Raw genomic sequence first — 14,721 nt, 5'->3', positions numbered from 1 at the left:
ATTTATCGTGTCAGCAGCCTATGATACTGTGAACAGTTGTATTGCATTAAAAACAAACAAACAAACAAAACACAAAGTTTGCAAGCTTGGTATTCTATTAAATGTCCTTTGACCAGTATCTGGCCCCTTGGAGTGCCTCTGGTGTTGCCGCAAGAAGGTCCTCCCTTGTGCATGTGGCAGGGCTCAGGCTGCATTGAAGCAGGTGGTCAGTGGTTTGCTCTTTTCCGCACTCGCATGTCGTGGATTCCACTTTGTGGCCCCATTTCTCAAGGCTGGCTCTGCATCTTGTGGTGCCGGAGTGCAGTCTGTTCAGTGCCGTCCAAATCACCCAGTTTTCTGTGTGCCCAGGGGGGAGTCTCTCATTTGGTATCAGCCATTGGTTGAGGTTCTGGGTTTGAGCCTGCCACTTTTGGACTCTCGCTTGCTGAGGTGTTCCAGCGAGTGTCTCTGTAGATCTTAGAAAACTATGTCTTGATTTAAGTCGTTGACGTGCTGGCTGATACCCAAACAGGGGATGAGCTGGAGATGTCTCTGCCTTGGTCCTTTCACTATTGGCTGCTACTTTCCAGCGGATGTCAGGTGGTGCAATACCGGCTAAGCAGTGTAATTTCTCCAGTGGTGTAGGGCGCAGGCACCCCCTGTTATTAAGAGCCACATCCACTGTTTTAGCGTGGTGAGATGTGTTCCACACTGGGCATGCGTACTCAGCAGCAGAGTAGCATAGCACAAGGGCAGATGCCTTCACTGTGTCTGGTTGTGATCCCCAGGTTGTGCCAGTCAGCTTTCATATGATATTATTTCTAGTGCCCACTTTTTGCTTGATATTCAGGCAGTCTTCTTGTAGGTCAGGGCACGGTCCAGACCTACAAGAAGCACTGCCTGAATGTCAACTCAATGGGTGCCAGCCAGAGAAACAAAGGGGTGCTTAGGATGTTGGTCACTTCAGTGGGAGTCCCAGGGAGGGGTCTGGTTTGGTGACACAGATGAGGAAGTTTTAAATTAATCTGATCACATCTGGTAGAAACATGAAAAGACCCAGAGGCTGTTGCACAAACCCAGAGTCTTCACGTGGCTTTGTGAGGGAATCACAACAATTACAAGATTACATCCTGAAGTCCAAGATGTGATGTGAGGCATTCTAAGGCAATTCAGGAAGAGGTTAATAGAGGACAAATGGAAAAGGCAATGCAGCTTGCTGTCGGTCTCAATGGAGCCATGGATCATAATTCATAATTTTGGCATCTAATTTTCAATAACACAAGCAATGGGATTCTACCTACCCTTAAGGAGCTCCATTGGCTGCCGTTTATTTTCCGGTCCCAATTCAAGGTGCAGGTTCTTACCTACAAAGGCCTAAACTGTTTGGGAGCCGCCTACCTGCGTGACCACATCTCTGTGTACGAACCCACACAATCTCTTCATTCATCTGGAGAGGTCCTACTCACGATCCCGCCTCCATCGCAAGCGCGTTTGGTGGGGACGAGGGATAGGGCCTTCTCGGTGGTGGCCCCTCGAATCTGGAACTCGCTCCCCAAGGACATTAGGCATGCCCCAACTCTGGCAGTCTTTAAGAGGAATCTGAAAACATGGTTGTTCCAGTGTGCCTTCCCAGAATAAGGAAACCCTGAGCAACATGTCCATAATCGCACTTTACTAATGATCTAGGATTGTCTGCTCGTTCCATCTCTCTCCAAATACCTATCCTAGTTATATCTCACCTTGTCATGCCCAGCCATTTTAACATTTTAATTATTACATTTGGCCCTGCCATAGGTTTTTAATGCGCCGTGGTGTTACTGTTACTGTTTATTGCTTTGTTTATGAGTTTATGTATTGCCTGTATTGCTGTTGATGCTGTTTTTACTGATGTATTTGGGCTTGGCCTCTTGTAAGCCGCACCGAGTCCTTCGGGAGATGGTAGCGAGGTATAAATAAAGGATTATTATTATTATTATTATTATTATTGTTTACCTAAACAGTGGGAAGAAGAGGCAGTCTGCATTGGTATTCCTCCTTTGAAGATCTTTGGATAGATTGCTTTATAGTTATGGGTTCTTGAATGGCAGGCAAGTCATGGGTGTTTGCAACGGTCTCTCTGGCCTTTGGAGTCCCTTCCCATTTTGTGGGCCTTTCCTATGCAGAGCTCAGCTGGCTGGCTATGAATTCAAATATCCAGAAAGTGTCTTGCCCCATTCAGCATTGATCGAGGAATGTGATGACCTTTTGCCCCTGGCCCACCCACTGCATTCTTATACACACACACACACACACACACACACACACACACACACACCAATACTGTGCACACACAGCATTCACTGACTAGGTCCCATTAGGATGCATTCCTAACCTGAGCGTTCTGCAGGGCTGCTTGAAGTGGCCACCAAAAATGCAAAGCACTCAGGAACGTTAAACGGGTGGTTTGGAGTTCAAAGGAGGCGGTGGAAATGCCATGGCATGTTTGCGCCTGGAAAGTACAAGGAGGGGGCACTCCTTGACTTTAAAGGGTTGTTGACTCACCTTGCGGTATTTGGAGCACGGAATAGACTTCATGTCTCAGCAGCCCCAGGGCAGCAGCCTGTGAAGGAGGCAACTCTACGTCTCAAAATCTCTGGGGTCTCTCCTACTAGTCCTTGCTGTGCCCAGAGTTTGGCGAATGACACATCTGCACTGTAGATTGGACGAAGTTGGACATGTTTTTAACCTGTTCTGGCTAAAGGTTATAGCACCAAGGGCTTTGTAGTTCACAATCACTTCTCTCTGTTAAAGAGTGATGGTGACTTGCCAAACTATGACTCCCAGTGTTCTCAGAATCATACAATGCCAGATTTCCAAAGACAATCAGGAGCCATCCAGTCCAACCTCCTTCCAGTGGTTCTCAACCTGGGGTCCCCGGATGTTTTTGACCTACAACTCCCAGAAATCCCAGTCAGTTTACCAGTTGTTAGGATTTCTGGGAGTTGAAGGCCAAAAAAAATCTGGGGACCCCAGGTTGAGAACCACTGTCTAGATCAGGGGTCCTCAAACTAAGGCCCGGGGGCCGGATGCGGCCCTCCAAGGTCATTTGCCTGGCCCTCGCTCAGGGTCAACCCAAGTATGAAACTACTTGAAAGCACACAATAACAACAACAATCCTATCTCAACAGTCAAAAGCATGCCCACACTTTCCATTGCAATACTACTAAGTTTATATTTGTTAAAATTGTTCTTAATTTTAATTATTGTATTGTTTTAAAATGTTTTTGCACTATAAATATAAATAAAGATATGTGCAGTGTGCATAGGAATTAATGTGTATTTTTTCAAATTATAATCTGGCCCGCCAACAGTTTGAGGGACTGTGACCTGGCCCTCTGTTTAAAAAGTTTGTGGACCCCTGGTCTAGACTGTAAGACACAATCCAAACCTTCCTGACAGATAACCATTTAGCCTCTGTTTCCAAACCTCCAGAGAAGGAGTCTCCACCAGACTTCCAGGCAGCAATACATTCCATGCTCGAAAAGCTCTGACCCTCTGAGGATGTTTGCCACAGATGCAGATGAAATGTCAGAAGAGAATGCTTCTAGAACATGGCCATACAGCCCGAAAAACCTACAACAATCTCAGGAAGTTCTTCCTCATATCCAGGTGGAATCTCCTTTCCTGCAATTTGAATCCATTTCACTGTGTTCTGGTCTCTAGCGCATCAGAAAACAAGCTTGCCCTTCTTAATTTTTTTTTGTCGTGTCAGGAGCGACTTGAGAAACTGCAAGTCACTTCTGGTGTGAGAGAATTGGCCATCTGCAAGGACGTTGCCCAAGGGACGCCCGGATGTTTGATGTTTTTATCATCCTTGTGGGAGGCTTCTCTCATGTCCCTGCATGGGGAGCTGGAGCTGATAACATTAACAATAACAACACAATGCAATTAAAAACTGATGTCGTTAAAATTTAAAAAGCTGGGCATGACCAGGTGAAATGGATAAATATTTTGGAGAATAGGTAAGGCGTGCAGACAGTCTTAGACAGTCTAGTAAAGTGCATTTGGGACAAAGTGCTTGGAGTTTCCTATTCTGGGAAGGCACACTGAAACAACCACGTTTTCAAGCTCTTCGTAAAGACTGCCAATGGTGGGGCATGCCTGATATCCTTTGGGAATGAGTTCCAGAGCCGAGGGGCCACCACAGAGAAGGCCCTGTCCCTTGTCCCCACCAATCGCGCTTGCGATGCAGGGCCTCTCCGGAAGATCGAAGAGATCATGTGGGTTCGTATACTGAAATACGGTCACGTAGGTAGGCGGGTCCCAAACCATTTAGGGCTTTGTAGGTAAGAACCTGCACCTTGAATTGGGACCGGAAAATGAACGGCAGCCAATGGAGCTCCTTAAACAGGAGGGTTGACCACTCCCTGTAAGGAGCACCAGTTAACAATCACCAGTTCCACCTAGGAAGAACTTTCCAGCCATTACACAAGCTGTTCAGTAGTGGAACTCTCTGCTTCAGAGTCCAGTGGAAGCTCCTTCCTTGGAGGATGAATGGCCATCTGTTGGGGTTGTTTTAATTGTGCTTTTCTTGCATGGCAGAAGGGGGTTGGACTAGATGGTCCATGTGGACTCTTCCAACTCTATTATTCTATGATTCTGTGATTCGTTGGTTCTTTTAGTTGCCGCATCACACTGTTGGCTCAAGTTCAGCTTGGGGTCTGCTAAGGCTCCTCAATCCCTTTCAAGCAAGGTGTCATCCATCCTATATCTTTACTTCTCATTTTAATGCTCAAGTGTGATACATTTCTCCCAGTTGGAATTCATTTTCTTAGTTTTGGTCCGTCTCTGTAATCTGTTAAGATCATTTTGGATTCCAAATTGTGCCAGGAAGCTTGGAATGTATTTACAAGCTGGATGGTCCCGTGTTTGTTTTCCAGAAATAGGGAGTCTGGGGAGTATCGTAATCACAAAGGCAGCCTTTGGTCATATTCAGCCCAAGGGTCTCTCTTTGCCCATCCTCTTGGGCAGCTTGCTCTGCCAATTGGCACGTGCCCATTGAAATTGCAGGCAAGAGCTCTTCCCGTGAAGACATGTGTCTCTCTTTCAGCCATGTGTTTTCCCAAGGTTCAGAGGAACCCTATGTACAGTACATGGTGCAAAGCTTCCCTCTTCACAGCCAATTAAATAAACAGTTTTATGAACCTGGGCAGCAGCAAAGAGTACTTCCAGTTTCTCAAAAACAGTGGAGTGTGAAGGAAAGCCTTCTCTGGAACAGCACTTCTCCCAAAATTCACACTGTGAGCATGTTTTTGTCAGGACAACCAAAAAAGAAGGGGAAAAAATCTCTGTGCAAGTTTAAATCCCAAAACTGTTGAAATTTAAATGTCATGTTGTGGTCCAATGAAGTTATTGCCACGATGTGGTTATTTGGAGCAGTGTTTAGCACATTTGTCAATTCTTCTACAAAGTCATTTGGAAATTTCTCCAGAACAGCTGCATTTGGTTACAGATTACTTACTTACTTACTTACTTACTTACTTACTTAGGTGATCCCTCATTGGACGAGTAAGATGGTCTTCCATTATGGATTTCCTTGTGGGTCCGTATGTGGCTGTGGAGCCCTATTCTTGCTCTGCATCTTCTTCCGCAGTGAGAGCATTGGTTTCCAGGTGGAAGGCGGTCCCGGTCGGGGTTGGCTTGACGCGCCTTCTTCCTGGCACGTTTCTCTCTTTCACCCTCCACTCGTGCCTCCTCAAATTCTGCAGCACTGCTGGTCACAGCTGTCCTCCAGCTGGAGCGCTCAAGGGCCAGGGCTTCCCAGTTCTCTGCGTCAATGCCAGAGTTTTTAAGGTTGGCTTTGAGCCCATCTTTAAATCTCTTTTCCTGTCCACCAACGTTCCATTTTCCATTCTTAAGTTCAGAGTAGAGCAACTGCTTTGGGAGACGGTGGTCGGGCATCCGGACAACGTGGCCGGCCCAGCGGAGTTGATGTTGGAGGACCATCGCTTCAATGCTGGTGGTCTTTGCTTCTTCCAACACGCTGACGTTTGTCCGCTTGTCTTCCCAGGAGAGATTGCAGTTGCAGATTGCAGGAGTGGTGCAAACAGTGCCAATGTGCATGAATACACATGCATGCTCATGCATGCATGTTGTACCTGAATGCACAAGCTGTGGAATCACAGTGGCTGATTTGTGTGTGTGTGAGTATGTCAGAAGCGACTAGAGAAACTGCTTCTAGTGTGAAAGCATTGGCCGTCTGCAAGGAAGTTGCACAGGGGGCGTTGCCCGGAAGTTTTTATGTTAAACATGAGCCAACAATGTGATGCGGCGGCAAAAAAAGCCAATGGGAATTTGGCCTGCAACAAGAGGAGTCTAGTGTCTAGACCAGTGGTTCTCAACCTGTGGGTCCCCAGATGTTTTGGCTTTCAATTCCCAAAAAACCTAACAGCTGGTAAACTGGCTGGGATTTCTGGGAATTTTAGGCCAAAACACCTGGGGACCCACAGGCTGAGAACCACTGGTCTAGATCCAGGGAAGTCCTGCTCCCCATGCTCTATTCTGCTTTGGTTAGACCACATCTGGGATACTGTGTCCAATTCTGGGCACCACAATTGAAAGGACATGTTCACAAGGTGAAATGTGTCCAGAGGAGGGCGACTTAAATGATCAAGGGTCTGGAGAACAAGCCCTATGAGGAGCGGCTTAAAGAGCTGGGCATGTTTAGCCTGCAGAAGAGAAGGCTGAGAGGAGATATGATAGCCATGTATAAATATGTGAGAGGAAGCCACAGGGAGGAGGGAGCAAGCTTCTTTTCTGCTGCCCTGGAGAGTAGGACACAATGGAACAATGGTTTCAAATTACAAGAAAGGAGATTCCATCTGAACATGAGGAAGAACTTCCTGATTGTGAGAGCCATTCAGCAGTGGAACTCTCTGCCCTGGAGTGTGGTGGAGGCTCCTTCTTTGGAAACTTTTAAACAGAGGCTGGATGGCCATCTGTCAGGGGTGATTTTGTAAGGGATCAAAGGTTTAAGGTGCGGGGGGCCCTTTTCGAAGAAATCCACAGAGTCCAATTGGATGTAAGACACCATTTATTCAAGCTGATCAGCATGAGACGGACAGTCATCACTTCTGTATGAGCTTTCAAAGACTGCCACCCCCTCCTCTGTTTCTGCCGACCTTTATACTCAAGTAATAAGTCATGGAAAGTACTCTCTTTCCAGCCCCCCTCCCTTGACCTTTTGATGGAAAGTACCTTCTTGTACCTGCAGACTTTGCACTTAACCACAACCTTTGGCTTAACCACAACCTAACTTCCTATGTAAGTTCAAACTTTGTATGACCTCTACATGTCACATCTTGTTTCTTAAAAACATTTTCTTCCGTGCTGCTAATTTCATTTAAAGTCCGTTGCTTAGCATTTGCAAATTTCACTCAAATACCCTTTCACTTTGAATGCAATTTTCCTGCTTCTTGGCAGAATGGGTTTGGACTGGATGGCCCATGAGGTCTCTTCCAACTCTAGGATTTTATGTTTCTACTAGCTGTCCCCTGCCACGCGTTGCTGTGGCCCAGTCTGTTGATCTGGAAAATAAAGTAATGAGAAAATGTTGGTTTCTAATATATGTAATGCCTTTCTGCTTGTGGGTAAACAGTATTTCTTGCTGTTTCTTTGTCAGTGTTGATGTGGAGAGTGTCTGGTTTGCCCAATCTGGAACATGCAACATATCACTGTCCTTCTTCAGGAGTCCCTTTCAAATCTATGATACTATATCTCTGTGTGTGTGTGAATCATATCTATCTCTATCTATGGCTGGATGGCTCTTTGTCAGGAGGGCTTTGATTACGTTTTCTTACCCTGGTGAAGGGAGTTGGACTGGATGGCCTTAAGTATTTTCTGTTGGTCATGGGGGTTCTGTGTGCGAAGTTTGCCCCAATTCTGTTGTTGGTGGGGTTCAGAATGCTCTTTGATTGTAGGTGAACTATAAATCCCAGCAACTAAAACTCCCAAATGTCAAGGTCTATTTCCCCCAAACTCCATCTGTGTTCATATTTGGGCATACTGAGTTCTTGTGGCAAGTTTGGTCCAGATCCATCATTGTTTGCGTTCACTGTGCTCTCTGGATGTAGGTGAACTACAACTCCCAAACTCAAGGTCCATGCCCACTAAACCCTTCCAGTATTTTCTTTTGGTCAGGGGAGTTCTGTGTGCCAAGTTTGGTTCAATTCCATCAGAATGCTCTTTGATTGTAGGTGAACTATAAATCCCAGCAACTACAACTCCCAAATGGCAAAATCATAATTTTTTGAGTGATGCTCACTCCTTGTGTTGTGAGACGTCTTGTTGCCAAATTTGGTGTGATTTCGTTCATTGGTTCTTTTGTTTTTAAGGTACTCATTATACACAGAGCATTTATATATATATAGATGTTTTACCATCCTTGTGGGAGGCTTCTCTTATGTCTCCGCATACGGAGCTGGAGCTGAAACAGGGAGCTCATCCATACTCTTCCCAGATTCGAATCTCAAACTTGTTTGTCTTCAGTCCTTCCGGCACAAGGGTTTAACCCATTGCGCCACTGGGGGCAACACAACAGCACATTCAAATAGCCATTGTGTATTGATGTTCAATGTGTGACATGCCCAGGTGGGCATTGAGCATGGAAGTACATTGGGAAGGACTTGCAGATATTGAGTTCAATCCAACTTGATTATGATGACTATTGCAACATATGAGGGAACGTAGCCCTATAAGGAATATCTTAGGGAACATGTTTTGCTTGGAGAAGGCAAAGACGGTTATCTTTAGCTATCTTTAAACATCAGAGGGGACGTCAGAAGATAGTGCCAGCTTGTTTCCTGCTGCTCTGGAGACTGGACAACAAACCAAACAATTCAAAATACAGAGGAAAGAGAGATAGAGATTTCACCCGAACGCTAGGAAGAACTCCTCGACTGCTGGAGCTGTTCGGCATTGGGTTGTGATGAAGTTGAAGTTCTTTAAACAGTGGTCTGAATGCTATCTTTCGGTGGTTGCTTTAACTGAATGCTATCTTTCGGTGGTTGCTTTAACTGAATGTTCCTATGATTATGGGATTATCGGTTTGTCCCAACAGATGGACTGTATTTACAAGTTTTCATGCAGAGCTGCATTGCTATGCAGTAAGACTTTTGTTTATGGATGAAGGTCTTGAGGAAGAGTAAATTCCTCATTGTGGTGCTATGTATTTGTTCAGGCTGAGCATCCCTTGCCCAGAATTCCAAAATGCTCCTAACTATGCCCACACAGACATGCTTGCTTTCTGGTGACTCAATGTGCACAGCTTTGTTTTGTGCACAAAAATATTAGAAGTATTGCAGACATTTTTTCATGTCAGGAGTGACTTGAGAAACTGCAAGTTGCTTCTGGTGTGAGAGAATTGGCCATCTACAAGGATGTTGCCCAGGGTACGTTGCCCAGATGTTTCAATGTTTTCCCATCTTTGTGGGAGGCTTCTCTCATGTCCACTTCGCATGGGGAGCTGGAGCTGACAGAGGGAGTTCATCCACACTCTCCCGGATGTTTTTATGTTTTTCCATCCTTGTGAGAGGCTTCTCTCATCTCCCTGCATGGGGAGCTGGAGCTGACAGAGGGAGCTCATCCACATTCGCTCCAGATTTGAACTTCCAACCTGTCGGTCTTCAGTCATGCCAGTATAAGGGTTTTACCTTTACTGGGAGCTCCATTGTATACAATTGCTTTCAGGGTATCTGTATAAGATGCATATGAAATATACGTGAACATCATGTTTAAACTTGTGTTTCATTTCCCAAGAAATCTCATGTGGTACATATATGTTATACAGACACACACACACACACACTTACATATGCCCATCCAAAGCACTTCTGGTCCCAAGCATTTTGCATAAGGAGTGGTCAACCTGAATAATAATAATAATAATAATAATAATAATTATTATTATTATTACTATTACTATTAATAATAATAATACCCCATTTCATGTAACCATGCCTTGTGAGAGACTTCTCTCATGTCCCTGCACGGGGAGCTGGAGCTGACAAAAGGAGCTCATCCACACTCTCCCCAGATTTGAACCTCCAACCTGTCAGTCTTCATTTCTGCTGGCACAAGGGTTTAACCCATTGTGCCACTGGGGACTCCATTGTATACAATTGCTTTCAGGGTATCTGTATAAGATGCATATGAAATATATGTGAACATGATGTTTCAACTTGGGTCTCATTTCCCAAGAAATCTCATGTGGTACATATATGCAAATATAGGTGTGTGTGTGTGTGTGTGTGTTATATATGTCCATCCATAAAACACTTCTGGTTCCAAGCATTTTGCATAAGGGGTAGTCAACCATTATTATTATTATTATTATTATTATTATTATTATTATTATTATTATTACCCCACTTTATGTCTCCCCTTTTGCATAAGGGGCAGGGGAGGCTCAACCCATTACGCAAAGTAAGCATTTTTAGTATAGTTGATTTTGCCCAGGGGCGCTCTTGAGGCGCTCTTGGGGGAAAATAGACCTTGACATATGCGAGTTGTAGTTACTGGGATGTATAGTTCACCTACAATCAAAGAGCATTCTGAACTCCAACAATGATGGAATTGAACCAAATATGGCACACAGAACTCCCACGGAGAACAGAAAATATGTATCAGTGATTGGTTGGGGGGGGGGGGGGGATTCTGTTTGCTTACCGTTGAAAATATGTCCATCCAAAACACTTCTGGTCCCAAGCATTTTGCATAAAGGGTAGTCAACCTGTATTATTATTATTATTATTATTATTATTATTATTATCCTACTTTATGTCTCCCAAAGGAGTCTCAACATTAGCATACAATTTAAAATATAGGTAAAAGGTAAAGGTAGTCCCCTGAGATTAAGTTCAGTCATGTCTGACTCTGGGGTATGGTCGTCATCTCCATTTCTAAGCCGAAGAGCCAGCGTTGTCCGTAGACACCTCCAAGGTCATGTGGCCAGCATGACTGCATGGAGCGCCATTTCCTTCCCGCCGGAGCGGTACCTATTGATCTACTCACATTTGCATGTTTTCGAACTGCTAGGTTGGCAGAAGCTAGGGCTGACAGCGGAAGCTCACGCCGCTCCCCGGGATCGAACCTGCAACCTTTCGATCAACAAGCTCAGCAGCTCAGTGCTTTAACCCACTGCGCCAAAATATACAAATATGCAAATATTAAAACTGTATTAAATATAAACAGTATTTTTTAAAATCCCAGTTAAAAACAATTAAAACATTTTTCAAAGTTAAGTTGTATTGTTATTACCTGCAAAGCCACCTCTGGCAATGAGTGGCAACAAAGGCATTCTCCTTCTCCTTCTCCTTCTCCTTCTCCTTCTCCTTCTCCTTCTCCTTCTCCTTCTCCTTCTCCTTCTCCTTCTCCTTCTCCTTCTCCTTCTCCTTCTCCTTCTCCTTCTCCTTCTCCTTCTCCTTCTCCTTCTCCTTCTCCTTCCCCTTCCCCTTCCCCTTCCCCTTCCCCTTCCCCTTCCCCTTCCCCTTCCCCTTCCCCTTCCCCTTCCCCTTCCCCTTCCCCTTCCCCTTCCCCTTCCCCTTCTCCTTCTCCTTCTCCTTCTCCTTCTCCTTCTCCTTCTCCTTCCCCTTCCCCTTCCCCTTCCCCTTCCCCTTCCCCTTCCCCTTCCCCTTCTACTTCTACTTATATTGCATTATTATTACCCACAAAGCCACCATTGGCTGTGTGAGTGGCAATGAAGCCATTATTATTATATTGCATCATTATTATTTGAAACACAAAAGGATTAGTCCACAGCAAACAAGATCACTCTGCTGGCTGTTGAATTGGATCACACGTCGGACACTTCCCAAGTGTCTAGGACTGTGTGATGTATCAGCAAGTAATGTGTGCACATCCCAGTAGGGTGGCCTTTTGCAGCTGGCAGATGGTAATTTTGTCAGCGCCGATTGTGTTTAAGTGCAGGCCAAGGTCTTTAGGCACTGCACCCAGTGTGCTGATCACTACTGGGACCACTTTAACTGGTTTGCGGCAAAGTCTTTACAATTCAATCTTTAAATCCTCATATCGTGTCAGCTTTTTCAGCTGTTTCTCTTCAATCCTGCTGTCGCCTGGGATTGCAACATCCATGATCCATACTTGGGTTTTTTTCCACGATCATGAAGTCAGGAGTCTTGCGCTCCAAAAATCTGTCAGTCTGAATCCAGAAGTCCCAGAGTATCTTGACATGTTCATTCTCTGTTACTTTTTCCAGCTTGTGATCCCACCAGTTCTTTGTCGCAGGCAGATGGTGTTTGTGGTACAAGTTCCAATGAATCATCTGACCAACGGTGTTATGCCTCTGCTTGTAGTCTGTCTGCACAATCTTCTTGCAGCAGCTGAGGATGGGATCTATTGTTTCATCTGCTTCTTTACAGTGTCTACATTTGGGGTCTGTCGTTGACTTTTCAATTAGAAGTTCCTGACTGTGAGAGCCATTCAGCAGTGGAACTCTCTGCCCTGGAGTGTGGTGGAGGCTCCTTCTTTGGAAGCTTTTAAACAGAGGCTGGATGGCCATCTGTCAGGGGTGATTTGAATGCAATATTCCTGCTTCTTGGCAGAATGGGGTTGGACTGGATGGCCCAGGAGGTCTCTTCCAACTCTTTGATTCTATGATTCTATGATGATGATGATTATTATTATTATCATCATCATATTATTATTATTATTATTATTATTATTATTATTATCTGTTTTGTATTTAGATTTACCTGAATAAATCTTCATATCAAGGGCTTTTCTGCCCTAGTACTATACTGAGTGCATGGAACTTTGCAAGATATATCTTGATAAGTTGTATTGTTGTTGCTTTTGTATAAATCTGCAAATCCCACAAGAAAAGCCTAACTGTGTTTGCAATGTGCATTTATAATGTAGTCCCCTGAAAGCCAAGAGGGGAAGGAGTTCACAACATGTAATCCTTCATTCTGTTTTACGTGGTCAGTCATTGTTCTTTCTTCTGCTTTCCTCCCAGTTAAACCAGCCAGACAAAGCAGCCGATGCGGCACACACTTTCTTCTTGGCCAACCCAGAACATATGGAGGTACAGCAAGACCTGGAGACCCTCAAGACCACGGCAGGGAAGGTGGAGTTGGTGGACCGAGAAGCCAAGCCTCACCTGGTAAGGCTAGTCCTTTGCAAAGGGATGAGATCAGAGTCATGGCTGGAATCTAAATGGCTTATGCCCGAGTTCTCTGACGTTATGTGTCCAGAGGAGGGCGACTAAAATGATCAAGGGTCTGGAGAACAAGCCCTATGAGGAGCGGCTTAGGGAACTGGGCATGTTTAGCCTGAAGAAGAGAAGGCTGAGAGGAGATATGATAGCCATGTATAAATATGTGAGAGGAAGCCACAGGGAGGAGGGAGCAAGCTTGTTTTCTGCTTCCTTGGAGACGAGGACGCGGAACAATGGCTTCAAACTACAAGAGAGGAGATTCCATCTGAACATGAGGAGGAACTTCCTGACTGTGAGAGCCGTTCAGCAGTGGAACTCTCTGCCCCGGAATGTGGTGGAGGCTCCTTCTTTGGAAGCTTTTAAGCAGAGGCTGGATGGCCATTTGTCAGGGGTGATTTGAATGCAGTGTTCCTGCTTCTTGGTAGGGGGTTGGACTGGATGGCCCATGAGGTCTCTTCCAACTCTTTGATTCTATGATTCTATGATTCTATGATTCTATCTCCTGTATGATGTTGCTTGTGTCTAGAGGTCTTCTCTGGACAACATCCAGCTTGTCCCTCTCCTCCTTAAATTGCTTTTCCCAGAACTAGAAACAGCGTTATTATTCCAGGTGAGGTCTGCCAAACCAGAAGAGAGTAGGTTTATTACTTCTACCCATTTTGGGACTATATGCGAAGAATCCCATTGACTTGTTCAGCTGCTGCATCACATTCTTGGTTCATGTTCAGCTTGTGATCCACTAAGACTCTAGATACCTTTCACATGGACTATTTCCAAGCCAGGTGTCATCCATCCTATATCTGTGCATTTCATTTCTATTGCCAAATCTTACTTTTCTCCCTGTTTAAATTCATTTTGTTAGTTTTGGCCCAGATCTCTCACTTGTGAATGTCATTTTTGCCAGTGGCATCAGCATCACAGCAAGGCAAGGAACATGATCATCACAGCCACCGTTAGGCTATAAACTACTTTATTTACAGCTATAAACAGTAGCACATCGTAAGACTGCTTCCTCTCAGTCCGGTAACTACATCACGAACACACAGTACTGTTATCAGTACTAGTCCACACCTCCTGCATTCCAGAGTGACTTATGACCTACGACACTCTACGCTGAGTCCATTGCTCTATACACTTTGATTTATGACCTCTCTAGGAATGCCTTTCCCTCCATGGTACAGTTAACTCTTTCTACACAGGAATACACTAGGCACATAGCATTGCATTTTTAAACATACATACATACTTTGAAATCTACATTACACATTGCAAAACACTTCAACAATTTTACACCCTGATCCTATCTTCTGGGGTATTAGCTATCCGTCCCAATTGGTTGTCATCTGTAAATGAGATAAGCAAGCATCCCCTCTATCCCATTGTCTAAGGGCCCTTCCACACAGCCATATAACCCAGAATATCAAGGCAGATAACCCACAATATTTGCTTTAAACTGGGTTATCTGAGTCCACACAGCCATATAATCCAGTTCAATGTGGCTCTTATACAGCTGTATGGAAGGTGCCTTA

The 14,721-nt window shown here is 44.8% G+C and overlaps 1 protein-coding gene across 1 annotated transcript in view; it reads left to right on the top strand.

The window, feature by feature from the left end:
- P3H2 (prolyl 3-hydroxylase 2) overlaps nucleotides 1-14,721 on the top strand; it is a 166,535-nt gene that overhangs the window by 102,471 nt on the left and 49,343 nt on the right. Inside the window, exon 2 of the mRNA XM_060767266.2 lies at nucleotides 12,992-13,138. Within this exon, the coding sequence (XP_060623249.2) occupies nucleotides 12,992-13,138 (147 nt within the window). The remainder of the gene's footprint in view (nucleotides 1-12,991; nucleotides 13,139-14,721) is intronic.

This window comes from Anolis sagrei, chromosome 3 (genome assembly GCF_037176765.1).
Source record: "Anolis sagrei isolate rAnoSag1 chromosome 3, rAnoSag1.mat, whole genome shotgun sequence".
Classification (NCBI taxonomy): domain Eukaryota; kingdom Metazoa; phylum Chordata; class Lepidosauria; order Squamata; family Dactyloidae; genus Anolis; species Anolis sagrei.
Note: the sequence above shows the minus strand (reverse complement) of the source record. Positions and strands in the feature narration are given on the sequence as shown.